Genomic DNA, 13,609 nt, shown 5'->3' with positions numbered 1-13,609 from the left:
TGCAAGTTTTCTGCAGCCAAGTAACGTTTACCAAAAAAATGCATACACTAGGGTGAAGTGTGCATTAAAAAGAACATGTCAGTGGATGTAACATACAAACGTGAATTATATCAAGGGAAATTGCTTTGCAAAATCCCACACGAAAATGTGTGTTTTAGGATAAATTGTCATTTATCCGAAAGATGTGGAGAAGTATGAATTTTGAATTGTGATTGTGCTTCAGTTTGCATATTGTTTTGGAAAGTGTGAATTGGGTATGTTCGCCTTCAGATGTGAACTGAACTGAATTTCTCTCTCTCTCCCCCACCCATCCTGAATTGCAATACAACAAGGAGTCTTGCAGCAGCTTGCAAATTGACATATGCTAGCATTGTGTCATAATCACCTTGTTATCCTTTTGACTACAAGGCTCTTCTTGGTAATCCTCATAGTGAGCAGATGCCCTTTCCTCCTTCTTACAGTTAAGTTTGATCTGGCTGAAGCAAATGGGTCTTTCCTCTACAAAAACAAAACATTAAGGCAGTTTGTGTTGCCTGCCTACTCACTTGGTTTCTCCACCCAACTAAACTTAGGCGAAGATTATATCTCATTCTCAGGCTGCTACAACAGAGAGATTGTTTACAGTTAAACGCACACACAGTGTTGCTTGCTCGAGGCTCATGTGCTCAGGAGTAAGTAAACATCCTTGATGTTCACATGCGATCACTGCATTTATCTAAAAAGGCATCTCAATGGGTTTTTTTATTATTATTATTCCTCTCTTCTCAGGAGCAACTGAACCAAACTGACAGACTTCTCCTGCATCCAACAGCTACCCTGTCTTCTCATTTGGGTGCCTGGGAAAGCTGACTCATTTACACTTCCACCCGCACGTGGACAGAGTGAAAGGAGGAAAAACTCACTGGAGGCTGCAATTGTTTTGGTTGACACAGGCATGCCGTAAAGAGGACCAGAGCCTGGAAGAACAGATCTGTGCTTTGAAACAGTAGCCTGGATCCTGCAGGGGGTTATTCCCCAAGGTATGCCAGAGTAAAGTGCTCCCTACTGCTCCCTGTACATTCTGACTCAATACATAAAAACTGTATCCCTTCAGGCTCTCTATTCTGGTTTTTCATGAGCCCCTCACCACTGTAGCTTCTGCCTCCAAAGTGCCAATGCTTTGATTGCACAGAGAACGCCAAGGGAAAGATGCTGGATCTCAGCTTTCTCACAGAAGAGGAGTATGGGAAGCTGATGAAGGTGCTGCAGAGGGATGCCGAGTTGAAGAAAAGGGATGGAGATCGTATCAGGTAAGAAGTCAGGGCAAAGTATTTACAAATTCTGAAAGGTTGAGTTTCCTGTAGTGATGATGGTGATGATGATGTTGATGCCGGAGTCACCAGCATGGTGCACACAGGCACAGTGGCACCCTTAATATTTGCCCCTGGCACCCAAGAAGCCTCTGACCCCTCCCACTCACTTCTCCCTTGCTCATGAGTTGGTAAGGGTGGTTGCCTCCCCTGCGCCTTGAAAAGTACTGCTCAAGTGATGCTCTTTCTCAATTTCTTCTTTTATTTCCATGTGCTTTATTGAGCTCACATTCCACTGGATTTGGCTTTAACCCAGATCCCCTGGAAAGATAAAGTGTGTGTGTGTGTGTGCGTGCGTGTGCGTGCGTGCATGCACACGCTTTCTTCTGTCTTGGTAGGGATCTGATCTGGGAGAAGTGGGAGAGAAGTGACCAAAGTAGGTGGCACCTATGGTACCTGCTCAAAAATCTGTATGTGCCCCAAAACCTGAAGTTCAATTCTCCCTGTGATAGCAGGTTTGCTTTTTGAAATGTGAATGAAGCAGCATACAGCGCTGTGAGAAAAAGGACAATTTCCCGTATTCATGCTTGAGAAGCTGTCCATTTTTCTAAAAGAAACCCCCCAAACGAACTACTTTTATGCTTCCATCCTTTCCAAAGAGCTTGGGGTAGTGTATGTGTCTCCTACTTTTATTATCACAACAATCCTATGAGGTAGGCGTAGCTAGCTCCTTGGGAGCCCACGGGGTAGGGCAAGCTGGGGCAGAGCACACTGCACAGAACCTCCACGGAGTCTACAAGCCCCACATCGCTGTTTCAGGCAGTGCGGAGCCTACAGGTGCCCAAGCTACCGCGTCGCTCCCCAGGAGAGACGTGTGGCTCGGGCGCACTGCAGGCCAGGCCCCGTGGACACCATCCTCAGTGATGACACTCGGGGTGGCCCACACTCCCCTTCCTACACCACCAGGTAGGGGGAGGCTTAGAGAGAGGGGACTAGTATTACTCAGCTTGAGTAGGAATTTTAATTCAGGACATCCCAGCCCTAGACCCCTTGTATCTGTCTGTCTCAAAAGACAATGGAGTGCACCTCTGGAGGTGAAGCCAAACCACTGCATTAGCAGCATTGCAGTGACCTCCCCAGGGCATAAGCCCAGGCAGGGTATTTGGAGGTTCTTGGCTGCCCAGACAGCAAGACCCCCATCCTGGTCTTGCTGATGTGGTCCAAAGGAAAGCAGAGCAATATGTTTGGCACCAGCTTGGTGTACAAGGTACCATCCAACCGTCTTAGGGACTCTACTCTGGATTTGTGTAGGGTTCACTCCTTAACCTTTTCATCTCCCGAAGATATCCTGCAAGGCGTTGGAGGATGAGAGTTTTCCTTCTCCTAGATGGGCTACCTCCCAGGTTGACGAGCCCCATCTGTCCCTCAACCCATTATGCCCCACTAAATAATAGTTTGACCCAAGACTTTCTTAAGCTGGAACTCAGTTCTGGCATCTCTCAATACAATTGCCATTATAAGAGAAGAAGGGAAGGTTTCATGGTGAGTTCCAGCACCTCTTTTCCTAGAAAAATAGCACTGGTATGACCTAGCCCAAACCAGCTTTCAATGACCTGTGTGGGAATAGTGATGATCTCTGCCTTTATGGCTGCCACTTCATGAATTCTTGCAAATCAGCGATCGAGCAACTGTTCTCCTCCAGATGTTTGTTGGACCAACTGCAATCAGCCCCAGCCAATATACCTGATAGTTGGGGGTGATGGGAGTTGTAGTCCAGCAACATATAGAGAGGCCTGGCAGGGGCTGATGGGAGTTGTAGTCCAAAGTTCCTGCAGGGGACCAGGTTGTCAAAAGCTGCCTGGGGGATGGGGGGGGGGAGGTTTACTGTCTCTTTTACAAATGGCACCTTCCCAGCCTATTCATTTACTTTCAAAAACTGAATGTTTCTTGTTGGCGGGAAAATCTTTATTGGACCTTCTTCCAATAAAGTCTAATATTTGCACACCGGTATAAAACAGTGAAACACAAAATAGCCGAGCAGAGGAAACACAATAAAAAGTCAAAGCAATAAAATCAGCTGAGAAAGTGGAAGGAGAGACGATGAAAACCAACTGACATGCTGCACGTCCTGGACAAATCAAAATGTTTTTTATTTGGCGCCAAAAAACCCAACAAATTTGGCCCTAGGAGACTCGTGCAAAGGATTTTACAGCAACTGTAGTCCTAAGCTAGCAGTGGGCTGGGAATTTTTCCAATTTATTTTCAGCCATTCTCCAGTTGGGCCACATCCATGCTGTACAATCAAAACACTATTATACCACTTTAACTGTAATGGATTCCCTCAAAGAATCTTGGGAGCTGTAGTTTGTTAAGGGTCTGCAGGATTAGACCAATGGTTCATCTTGTGCAGTATCCTGTTCTCAAGGGGGCCAGCCAGACGCCTGTGAGAAACCCACAAGCAGAGGTACAATTCCCAGAGTTCTCTGTGAAGAGGGACTGATTGTTAAGCTACTCTGGGGGATTGTAGCTCTGAGTGATCAGAGACATGGTCTGGAATATCCCCCCAAAGGCAAAAATCTTCCTATGGCTAAGCTGTTCGTAGTGACTTAGCAAACTCTGTTCTGGCTTAGGAACACAAGTTATAATTCACTGACAGACGTTTTCTTCATGTTGAATGAATGTACATACAAGACGGAGGGGGAGTGGCTTCACAATGGCAAGCTTCACTCCCAACCACCCCCATATATTTTTCGTTTATTTTATTTAGCAAGACCTATATACCACTTGGGACGCGGGTGGCTCTGTGGTTTAACTAGGACTTGCCAATCAGAAGGTTGGCGGTTCGAATCCCTGCGACAGGGTGAGCTCCCATTGCTCGGTCCCTGCTCCTGCCAACCTAGCAGTTCAAAAGCTCATCAAAGTGCAAGTAGATAAATAGGTAGTGCTCCAGTGGGAAGGTAAACGGCGTTTCCATGCGCTGCTCTGGTTCGCCAGAAGCAGCTTAGTCATGCTGGCCACATGGCCCGGAAGCTGTACGCCGGCTCCCTCGGCCAGCAAAGTGAGATGAATGCTGCAACCCCAGAGTCATCCGTGACTGGACCTAATGGTCAAAGGGACCTAATGGTCCCTTTACCTTTATATACCACTTAATCAAAGAGTATCTCTGAGTGGCATACAAAAAATGGTGTAAAATGTTCATTCAAAATTAATAAAAACAGACTGATATGTTATTAAATTCAGGACTTTGGCTTGGCCAGTAGAAAAATAGAAATAAAATTATTTGTTACTGTTTGTTCCTGGGACAAATTTAGGGTGTTGCTGGTAACATATAAAGCTTGCCAAAGCTTGTGACCGCTTTATTTGAAGGATTTTCTTACCATATATATTTGCCCACTCAACCACTTTCAACTGCAAAACTGGCACTTTTACAAGTGTGATATAATATTCTGTGAGAAATACATATTTTAGTTTGGCAGCACAAGCTCTCTGGAACTCCCTGCTTATTGATATTAGGTAGGCAGCTTCTCTGGATTATTTCTGACGCCTGCAAAAAAAGTGGGGTTTTTTTTAGGCAAGACTACCTAGACACATAGGGCTCATCCACACTTCATTTTGTGCCCCTTTTCTAGGCAGACATTCATGGCTGCCAGATCTGGATCCAAGTGGTTTTGTTTTGGATTATTTTGGTCCTGGTGCTTTCCCTAGGGGGAGGGGGGAACAACATGTTTTGCTACTGAATCAGAGCAGTGGCAATCAGATTTCCCACAGATTGCTGTTTGCTCCAATTCAGCGGTAAAGTGCAGGTTTTCTCTGAGTGCGTCTGTGCACTGTGTAAATGCAAGGCTCTGGCACTGATTTTCCTTTTTATTTCTGCTAAGGCGATTGGAAGGCTCACTGAAGGATGAAAAGAAGAAGAAATTTGTGACTGGACAATGGTTCCATGAGGTGAAGGCACAGCGCTTCCAGGAGGGATTAGAAGGCCCAGAACTACTCCGAGCATCGATTAAAAAGAAAAAGAGTAACTTTGACCGTAAGTACACAGTAGTAAGCCAGAGGCATGGTTCAGATGATCCTCTAAACCAGTGTTTCCCAAACTTCAGCTGGTTTTGGACTACAATTCCCATCATCCTTCGCTAAGCAAGACCACTGGTCAGGGATGATGGGAATTGTAGTCCAAAAACAGCAGGAGTCCCCCATTTTGGGAAACCCTGCTCTAAAACATGGTTTGGATGGCAGAAAGACACCACAGCTCATATCCTTTCTCCTCCCTTCTCACATGTGTTTTACAGAAACCACCTTCATAATTTCTAATTCCTGTTGTTGGAGCACTAACCATTGTTTGTCATCATAGCAATCTGTGGTTAGGAAGCATGCTAGGTATGTTACCTGTAAGTCACCTTGGGTCATTTTGAGAAAAGAGACTAAGAATGTTATAATGGTGACAATACTACTTTTATTATTATTACTATTATTATCAACATTATTATTTCTCTATTTATTGTTATGGCCAAAGAACCTCAAAACAACATACAAGAAGGTTTAAAACTCAAAGTGATGTTTTGGGCGCCTGAAGTTTGCTTCATTTGCAGCTCTAGAAACCCAAACACTTGGATAATGGTTTTGGGGTTTTGTTGGCCTCAAAAGTAGGAAAGAGGGTTATATATGTCAGGTTCCTTTAAACAAGATGGAAGCAGTTATTCCTGCTTCTGCTCTCTCACTTATACCTTCCAGCTAAAATCCACATGCATTAACTTTCATTCTCATATTCTGGCTGTGCTTTAGCACATGGAATATTTTTTGAAGTTTAGTCATGCGTGTTTTCCAGTGGTGTAGTAGAGGCAGACTTTTTCCAGAATACAGGTAATGACATTATCTACCTCAGGGTAATTGACAGGCTCTCCTTGCTCTAGCACAAGGGTTAGCAACCTTTTGGCTGGTCCACTGTCCCTCAGACCATGTGGTGGGCCGGACTATATTTTGAAAAATAAAATAAAAATGAACAAATTCCTATGCCCCACAAATAACCCAGAGATGCATTTTAAATAAAAGGACACATTCTACTTATGTAAAAACACGCTGATTCCCAGACTGTTCGCGGGCCGGATTGAGAAGGCAATTGGGCCGCATCCAACCCCTGGGCCTTAGGTTGCCTACCCCTGCTCTAGCAAGTGAAAAAGGAGATAACAAGGCTTTCAAGTTTGTTTGCACCAGGTTAGCATATGGAAAGTCAGAGTGAGGAAAACAATCAAGCAGTAGCTGAGTACTACAAGTTTTCTCCTTGATAGAGTTCCTGCTTTCACATGAGCAGGGTCAATGCAACCCTTTTTTTTGCTAGATGATTTGCATTTCTAAATAAAACCAAAAGGTGGCATTTCAGTGGCTCAACATCTTTTGTTAAAGCTCAGTGTGTTTTGCAAGTTGTGCAGTCAGAAGTAAGCCCCAATGAGTTCAGTGACTTTTATTTCCAGGAAACTAAGCATAAAACTGCAGTCATAGTGATCCTAATGAATAGGATATTCTACTTTGCCCTTAAACACTTTTGGGTGTGTGTAGGGATCAACACAGAACACATGAGCAATATTCAAGGTGCTGGTGTATGAAGCCCTTTACAGCATGCGACCAGGATACCTGACAGAATTATCTCTCACCTTGTATTGCCAGTTGATCACTGCATTCTACAGGCAAGGGCCTCCTGCAGATACCATCTTATCAGGAGGTCCATTACACAAAGTGTGGGAACTGGGCCTTTAGTGTGGTGGCACCTACCCTTTGGAGTTGCCTCTCCTTAAATATTAGACAGGTGCCATCTCTCTTGTCCTTTTGGAACCTAATGAAGACCATCCTCTTTCAACAAGCCTTTTAAGTTGAGGTCTTTCCCATTCTGCATCTGTATGGGAAGTGTGCTTGCTTTTAAGATGTTTTTAGCGTTTCTCTCTTGTTGTTTGCTGCCCTGGGCTCCTTTGGGAGGAAGGCTGGGATATAAAATAGGCAGAGGGCCTTCTTGGTAGTGGTGACCCTCCCTGTGGAACACACTTCCATCAGATGTCAAGGAGATAAGTAACTATATAACCTTTAGAAGATATCCGAAGGCAGCCTTGTATAGGGAAGTTTCAAAATGTTTATTTTTTTATTATGTTTTTTATATGTTGGAAGCCACCCAGAGTGGTTGGGGCAGTCAGATGGGTCAGTCAGATGGGCAGGATACAAATAAAGTTGTTGTTGTTGTTGTTGTTGTTGTTGTTGTTGTTGTTGTTGTTGTTGTTACCACCACCACTACTATTATACTGTCGCCTACATTTTTGGACTCCCTTTGAGATCATGGCTCTAGGGGCTGTTAAAATGCACTTCAAAATTTACCACAAGTATTGTCACTTTATTGGATCTAAATATAATCTGTTTTGGATACCAGTGTAATAGAGAAGATGGATGATGATGATGATAATTTTATTACAACATTTATATCCCACCTTTCCTTCAACGAACTCAAGATAGTTAGTATATGGTTCTCCCCCTTCCCATTTTATCTCCACAACAAACTTGTGAGGTAGGCTAGGCCTAGATACAGTAACTGGCCTAGGAGAGCTTCTTGGCTGAGCAGGAATTTGAACTCTGGACTCCCATTGCCCTAGTCCAGAGCTCTAACCACTGAACCAAACTGTCCCTACTTCTGAGAGCAAAACAAGTGCAAGTGAATGTTCTTCTAGAACATTGAAGGGGAACCATAATGTACTCTTCAGCGGCATTCTGGGGCCTTGCCTTTTTTCCAGGAAAAAAGAAAGAGGGGGGTTATTGCCTTGCACTTTGCTTGGAAATGCACAGCACTTTTTGAAATGGAACAAATCCGACCTGACGGAGCTTTTGTGAGGTAGATCATTAAACCTGGGCTTGAATCCAAATCCCGCCAGCCTGAATTTGGCACTTTGCTATCAGGGTGCACTGGTGGGTAATAACACTTTGGGATGATTCATATGATCACAGAGGCAGGACAATTAAGCCTTGGCTGAAATATTACAGGACTGCTGAGCAATGTTGCCCAGCCTCCAGACGAATTCATTTTCTTTCTTTCTAGTGAGGATGGAACACAGTAGAATCTGAAAACGGTTAGGTGTTGATTCCAGGAACCTAGAGCCTTGTTAAGTACTCTGGAGGGAGGTTTTCAGGGAGGATACTACTTTTCGCCCTGTTCTCCCATAGCATATTGTGCACTGTGGGAATCTTGTCTACACATGCATGTACTTTTATTTTCCAGCATCTCTCTTCCCAATGAGGAAATGTGTGCCATTTATACTCCCCCTTCCCTCCAAGAAACTCGAGGAGAAGGCCTGTAGGAGTATTTCCTTTTGTAGGTTCTGACTCACAATAAAATAAAGTTCCTCTGATGCCAGGGAGTTGTAGGCCTCTGCAGGAGAAATGCAGACAGCAGAGACACCCCTTTTACATCGCCTTCATAGACCTGACGAAGGCCTATGACCTCGTCAGCCAAAAAAGACCATTCACACTGCTCAACAAGCTAGAGGGCCCACCTAAGTTCCACAAGAAGATTGTGTCCTTCCAGGAGAACATGCATAGCACCATCCATGATGACGTCCATTCATCCTCTGATGCCTTCCCTATAAAGAGCAGCGTTAAACAGGGCTATGTTCTCACCCCAATTCTCTTTGGCATATTCTTCTCCCTAGTGCTCTCCTATGCTTCATCTCAATTGAAGATGGTATGTACTTTCATTCAAGGAGCAACAGGGCATGTTTCTGGGCCATGACAAAAGTGTGGCGGGTCCTTATCCTTATTCTTTGCAGATGTTGCAGCCTTGACAGTGCACTCCAAGGAAGCCCTGCAGAGACTCATCAGCTGTTTTGCCCAAGTCTGCAGGGAGTTCAGTTTTACCTTCTGTCTGGCAAAGACCAACATCTTGGGTCAGGACACTGCTAGCATTCCATGCATCAGCATTGGTGACCACACACTTGATGAGGTGGTAGATGATTTTGCCTCTGTGGGTTTCATCATAACCAGCAACCCCTCCATTGATGATGAGTAGGACAAGTGTATTGGCAAGGCAGTTATGGCTATGGGTTGCCTCTCCAAAAAGCATTGGAGAATGTGATGTTAATACTAATATGAAGGTCTACCAGGCTTGCGTGTTGAGCACCCTGCTTTATAGAAGTGAGTCATGGACAACTTATAACCATCAGAAGTGGTCCTCAATGCCTTTCACATGTGCTGCATCAGGAGGATTTGAGGTATCACATGGCAGGACAGAGTTTCAAGAGATGTGCTCTTCAAAGCCCACAGTCCCATTATGTTCACACTCCTGTCAACCATGTCTACTCTGGCTTGGTCTTGTCGACAAAATAGAAGATGACAGAATCCCCAAAGACGTGCTCTACAGGGAACTGGCTGCTGGCACCAGGCCAAACTGGAAGACCAACTCTGCGTTACAAAGATGTCTGCAAGCATGGCATGAAGGCTGACAACATTAACCCCACCGTATGGGAATCCCTTGCAGACAACCACAGTGCCTGGAGACAGACAGACAGGTTGTGCATCCATAGTGGTGACCAGAGGAGGAATGGCCATTGGAAGGAGCACAGAGAAAAGAAAGGTCATGGTGCATCTGGAGTAGTATAACCGGCCACCTTCATCTCCCCCAGCTGCAACAAAATATGTCTCTTCCGTATCAGTCTTTACAGCCACAGCAGGCACTGTGACTCCAACGATTTGACTTTCCTCCTCCATTGTTTCCTGAGACAAGACGGATACTAACAATGGCAACAACCTGGTATCACAGTGATGCTAGGTACTTAAACGATCCAGAACTCAGCCCCATAGCACAAAGTTGCACATTTTACTTTTTACATAAAGATGAAATTTAGACCGCTTCCTGGCTGGAGGTGGAGACAAATTCTGGCTTTTGCTATCAGGGTTTACTTCAGAGCAGTGGCGTAGCGTGAGGGGTGCCAGGGGTGCCGGCCGCACCGGGCGCAACATCTGGGGGGGGCACGAGTCCAGAGGGAAGGGACAAGTTCCTTCCTCCGCCGGGCTCCCCGCCGCCACCGCCAGCCTTGCGCCCTAGCGCATGCGCGCCCCCCGCCGCTGCGGCTGCACTCCACTCACTGCTCGCAGGAAGAGCAGCCACTGCAGCAGCGCCGGCGCCGCCACCAACGCCTGGCCGGGCACGGGCAGCCTCCGCACCCCAACGCCGACGCCATCCCCTCGGCCCAGCCACAGGCAGCGGCTGCTTCTGCCGACTGGGAGGGAGGAGAGCTCCGAGGGGCCTCGCCGTGCCCTGCACTCCCCAAAACCCTCCGAGAGGAAGCCGGCGGGCGGGCGAGGGTCTCCCGGCGGAAGGGGGCGCTGCTGGCTCCGGCTCTCAGCGCAAGTCTCAGCCGCAGGGGGGGGAGCGAGGACGGAGCGCGGCTGGAAGCCCCCGGACCCGGCCGGGAGGAGGAGAGGCGCTCGCCAAGCCCCGGAGCGCGGGCTCCACCTACAGCGCAAGGAGAGCAGGGGGCGGGGAGGCGCCCGAGGGGAGGGGGCTTCGGCTGCCTCGGCCTGCGGGGGCTCCGCAAATAATAAATTTAATAAATTCCTGCTGAGCCTTTGGGGGGGGGTCTTTGGCTCCTTTGCTCGCCCCCAGCCCCAGTGGCGTACCGTGGGGGGTGCAGGGGGGCCGGCCGCAACATCTGGGGGGCGCGCGCTCACACTCGAGTGCTAAAATCCACGGGTTAGGGGGCGCAAATTACTTGCCTTGCCCTGGGTGCTGACAACCCACGCTACGCCACTGCTTCAGAGCTATGGATTGACAACAGGATTTTCTGGATGTACGCAGTATGTGAATTGAGCCCTCCACCCTACCTGCAATCTGTTGTCAACTGCTGCTTGTGTACATATGTGCTTACATACATAATAAAACTGAAATAAGTGATGTCCAACATCTCACCTGACTTTTCTCACTCACTTTCACTCTCTCTCGCATATATAGTTCATTTGAGGGGGCCATGGTCCTGGATCCAGTATGGATTAAAATCTAATGGAGGAGTCTATTTTTGAACTAGTGGAACAAGTTCCTTTGCAAGATAATGGCCATAGCTTACCAGCTAAGTACTGTCATTAGTCCCTTCATCTAAGCAATTACTGTTGGTCTGAGCAATTAAGCACCATAATCATAGGCTAATGGGTGGGCTTCACACACACACTCACCTGGCTGGTATATTGAAGTTCAGGGGCCAGTGTGTGGGTGTTAGCTGAGCTAGAAGCAGGTGGAAGCCATAGAGACAGAACTGTGTTTGATTTATATTTGATTCCAAGGCTGAAACTATGAGAAAAGCAAGGCCCTCTTGGCGTATTAATGCTGTGAGCCCCTCCATTGTAGACTCAGTTTGTATGTATGTGTGTAAATAAACCATATATCCTAAAGATACCACAGTCTCCATTGACCCTCATTCCACGGAAACTGAACCCTGTGTAAACGCTTGGAACCCCTGGAATCTCTCACCTGTCAGAGATTGTGGTAGCAGGTAACAATCTCTCTCTTCCCCACTGCATCCAAGTATTGCACATACTTAAGGATATGTATGTATTTTGCAATACATTCTGGACACAGTAATAGTGCATTAGTGGTGAATATTCTGCTTTTGTTTTTGTTTTTTATGCTTCCTCAGGGCAACCAGATTATTGCTGTTCAGAGAGGCCACAGCACAACAAAAGTGGGACAAAAATAAACCCAACCATTTGTGTTATTAAAAGTTCTGAGAGTTGTTAAGAGATCCCTGTTCCCCTCAAAGAGCTCCAATTCCCAGAGTGGTTTAATAATCAATTCCTTTTCCCAGGGACCTCTGGGAATTGTAGCACTGTTAGAGGAATAGCAGTTTTGCCTAATATAGTGCATTTTACCCTAGAACATGCATTTCTGCACACATTATCTTGCTGGTGAACTGCATTGCAAAACTCAGAGAACTACAAATTTAGAAGGAAAGTGCAAACCAGGTAAGTTTGCCTTAAGATGCTAACTGAATCACATTTCTCACCCATCCTTACAAACAGAAACACATCTCTGAATTTTGCAATCCAGTTTGCTAAACACAAATGTGTGCAGAACATAATTATGAGAAAGTATGCATCAAAATGAATATATATCTGAAAACAACATACAAAAAGTGCATTATACTAGAGAAAATTTCTTGTATGTTAGGAGAAAGGAATGTAGAAATGTGTGTGACCTTTAGAAACAGATGCAGAAATGAGGCAAACCAAAGCTTCCAATCCCTGACATCAACATGTGGGTAGGTTGATGTGGGAATAGGTATTCATTCATTCCTTCAGGTACTCAGGTCCCAACCATGTTGTGCTCAGAAAAGGACAGCTAGGCTGCATGAAAAGTTTCATTCAGATATTAAGTGTACTTAAAAGAAGTCATCCTGAACTTCTTCCCGTTTAAATAGCTCAGCAGATAGGAATGCTTCTCTTTTCGAGGTCAATAGCATTTTCTTTGTCACATCACTGATAATAACCCAAAGGTCACTTGAAGGGATTTTACTGTCAAACTAAACTGCAGCAAACATTGCATTTGAATCCCCAGCCCTTCTCTTTGCCCAGTAGTGCTATGGCATTTCATTTTTTTAACAAAACTTAACAGTTTTCATAGTAATTATAGACTTGTAGATTGTAGGACTAGAGTCTTAATTCATGAAACACTCTAAGCCAGAGGTTTTCAACCTTTTCGAGTCCACGGCTCCCTTGACCAACTACATTTTTCTGCAGCACCCCTGTGGAGATCAGGAGCCCAGTGATGTCACCCCTTTCCTGCAGAGCTGGCAGCCTCTCACCCATTTTTGAAACCCTCCTTTGTGTAATGTTTCCTCAGCCTCTTCTCCTCTCCCCTCTCCTTGGGAGTCCTCCAGACAGCTGCTGCTGCCACCCCTGATCTCTGAGCTGCCCTGCCATAAAGAGGCCGATTCAACTCCTGGCAACCAGCACCCCTTGGCCTGCTCAGAGGCACCATTTGCATGGGGAGCTTGTAGCCAGGGCTGCTCCAACAAACAGCTGTGCAAGCCTTTGGGAGGCAGAGACAGAGAGGGCATTAGAGGAGGAAGGGAAGGGAAGAGGGATGGAGGCCAGTGTTGCCCATGGTACTCCTGACCATCATTCAAGGCACCCCAGGGTGCAATGGCACACTGGTTGAGAACCACTGCTCTAAGCCAAACTTAGGCTTAATGAGACTATGGGCAAGCATGCGGGCTTCCAGAGTGGATATTGCAGCCACTTTACTCCTCCTCCATCCTTTTTGTACCTATATGAATGTAGCCAAAGTTTAATTTAGCGTGGTA

General features: G+C 46.1%; 1 protein-coding gene across 2 annotated transcripts in view; it reads left to right on the top strand.

Annotated features, from left to right (window-relative positions):
* The first annotated feature begins 798 nt into the window (after positions 1–798).
* The window catches only part of LOC114589097 (synaptotagmin-like protein 2), a 46,644-nt gene continuing 33,833 nt past the window's right edge, over positions 799–13,609 (top strand). For both annotated transcript variants that reach the window (XM_077922333.1, XM_028715163.2), the window contains exons 1-2: positions 799–1,289; positions 5,168–5,319. In XM_077922333.1, the coding sequence (XP_077778459.1) occupies positions 1,189–1,289; positions 5,168–5,319 (253 nt within the window). In that variant the 5' untranslated portion in view covers positions 799–1,188. The remainder of the gene's footprint in view (positions 1,290–5,167; positions 5,320–13,609) is intronic.

The sequence above is a fragment of the Podarcis muralis genome, chromosome Z, assembly GCF_964188315.1.
Source record: "Podarcis muralis chromosome Z, rPodMur119.hap1.1, whole genome shotgun sequence".
In the NCBI taxonomy this organism is placed as follows: domain Eukaryota; kingdom Metazoa; phylum Chordata; class Lepidosauria; order Squamata; family Lacertidae; genus Podarcis; species Podarcis muralis.
Note: the sequence above shows the minus strand (reverse complement) of the source record. Positions and strands in the feature narration are given on the sequence as shown.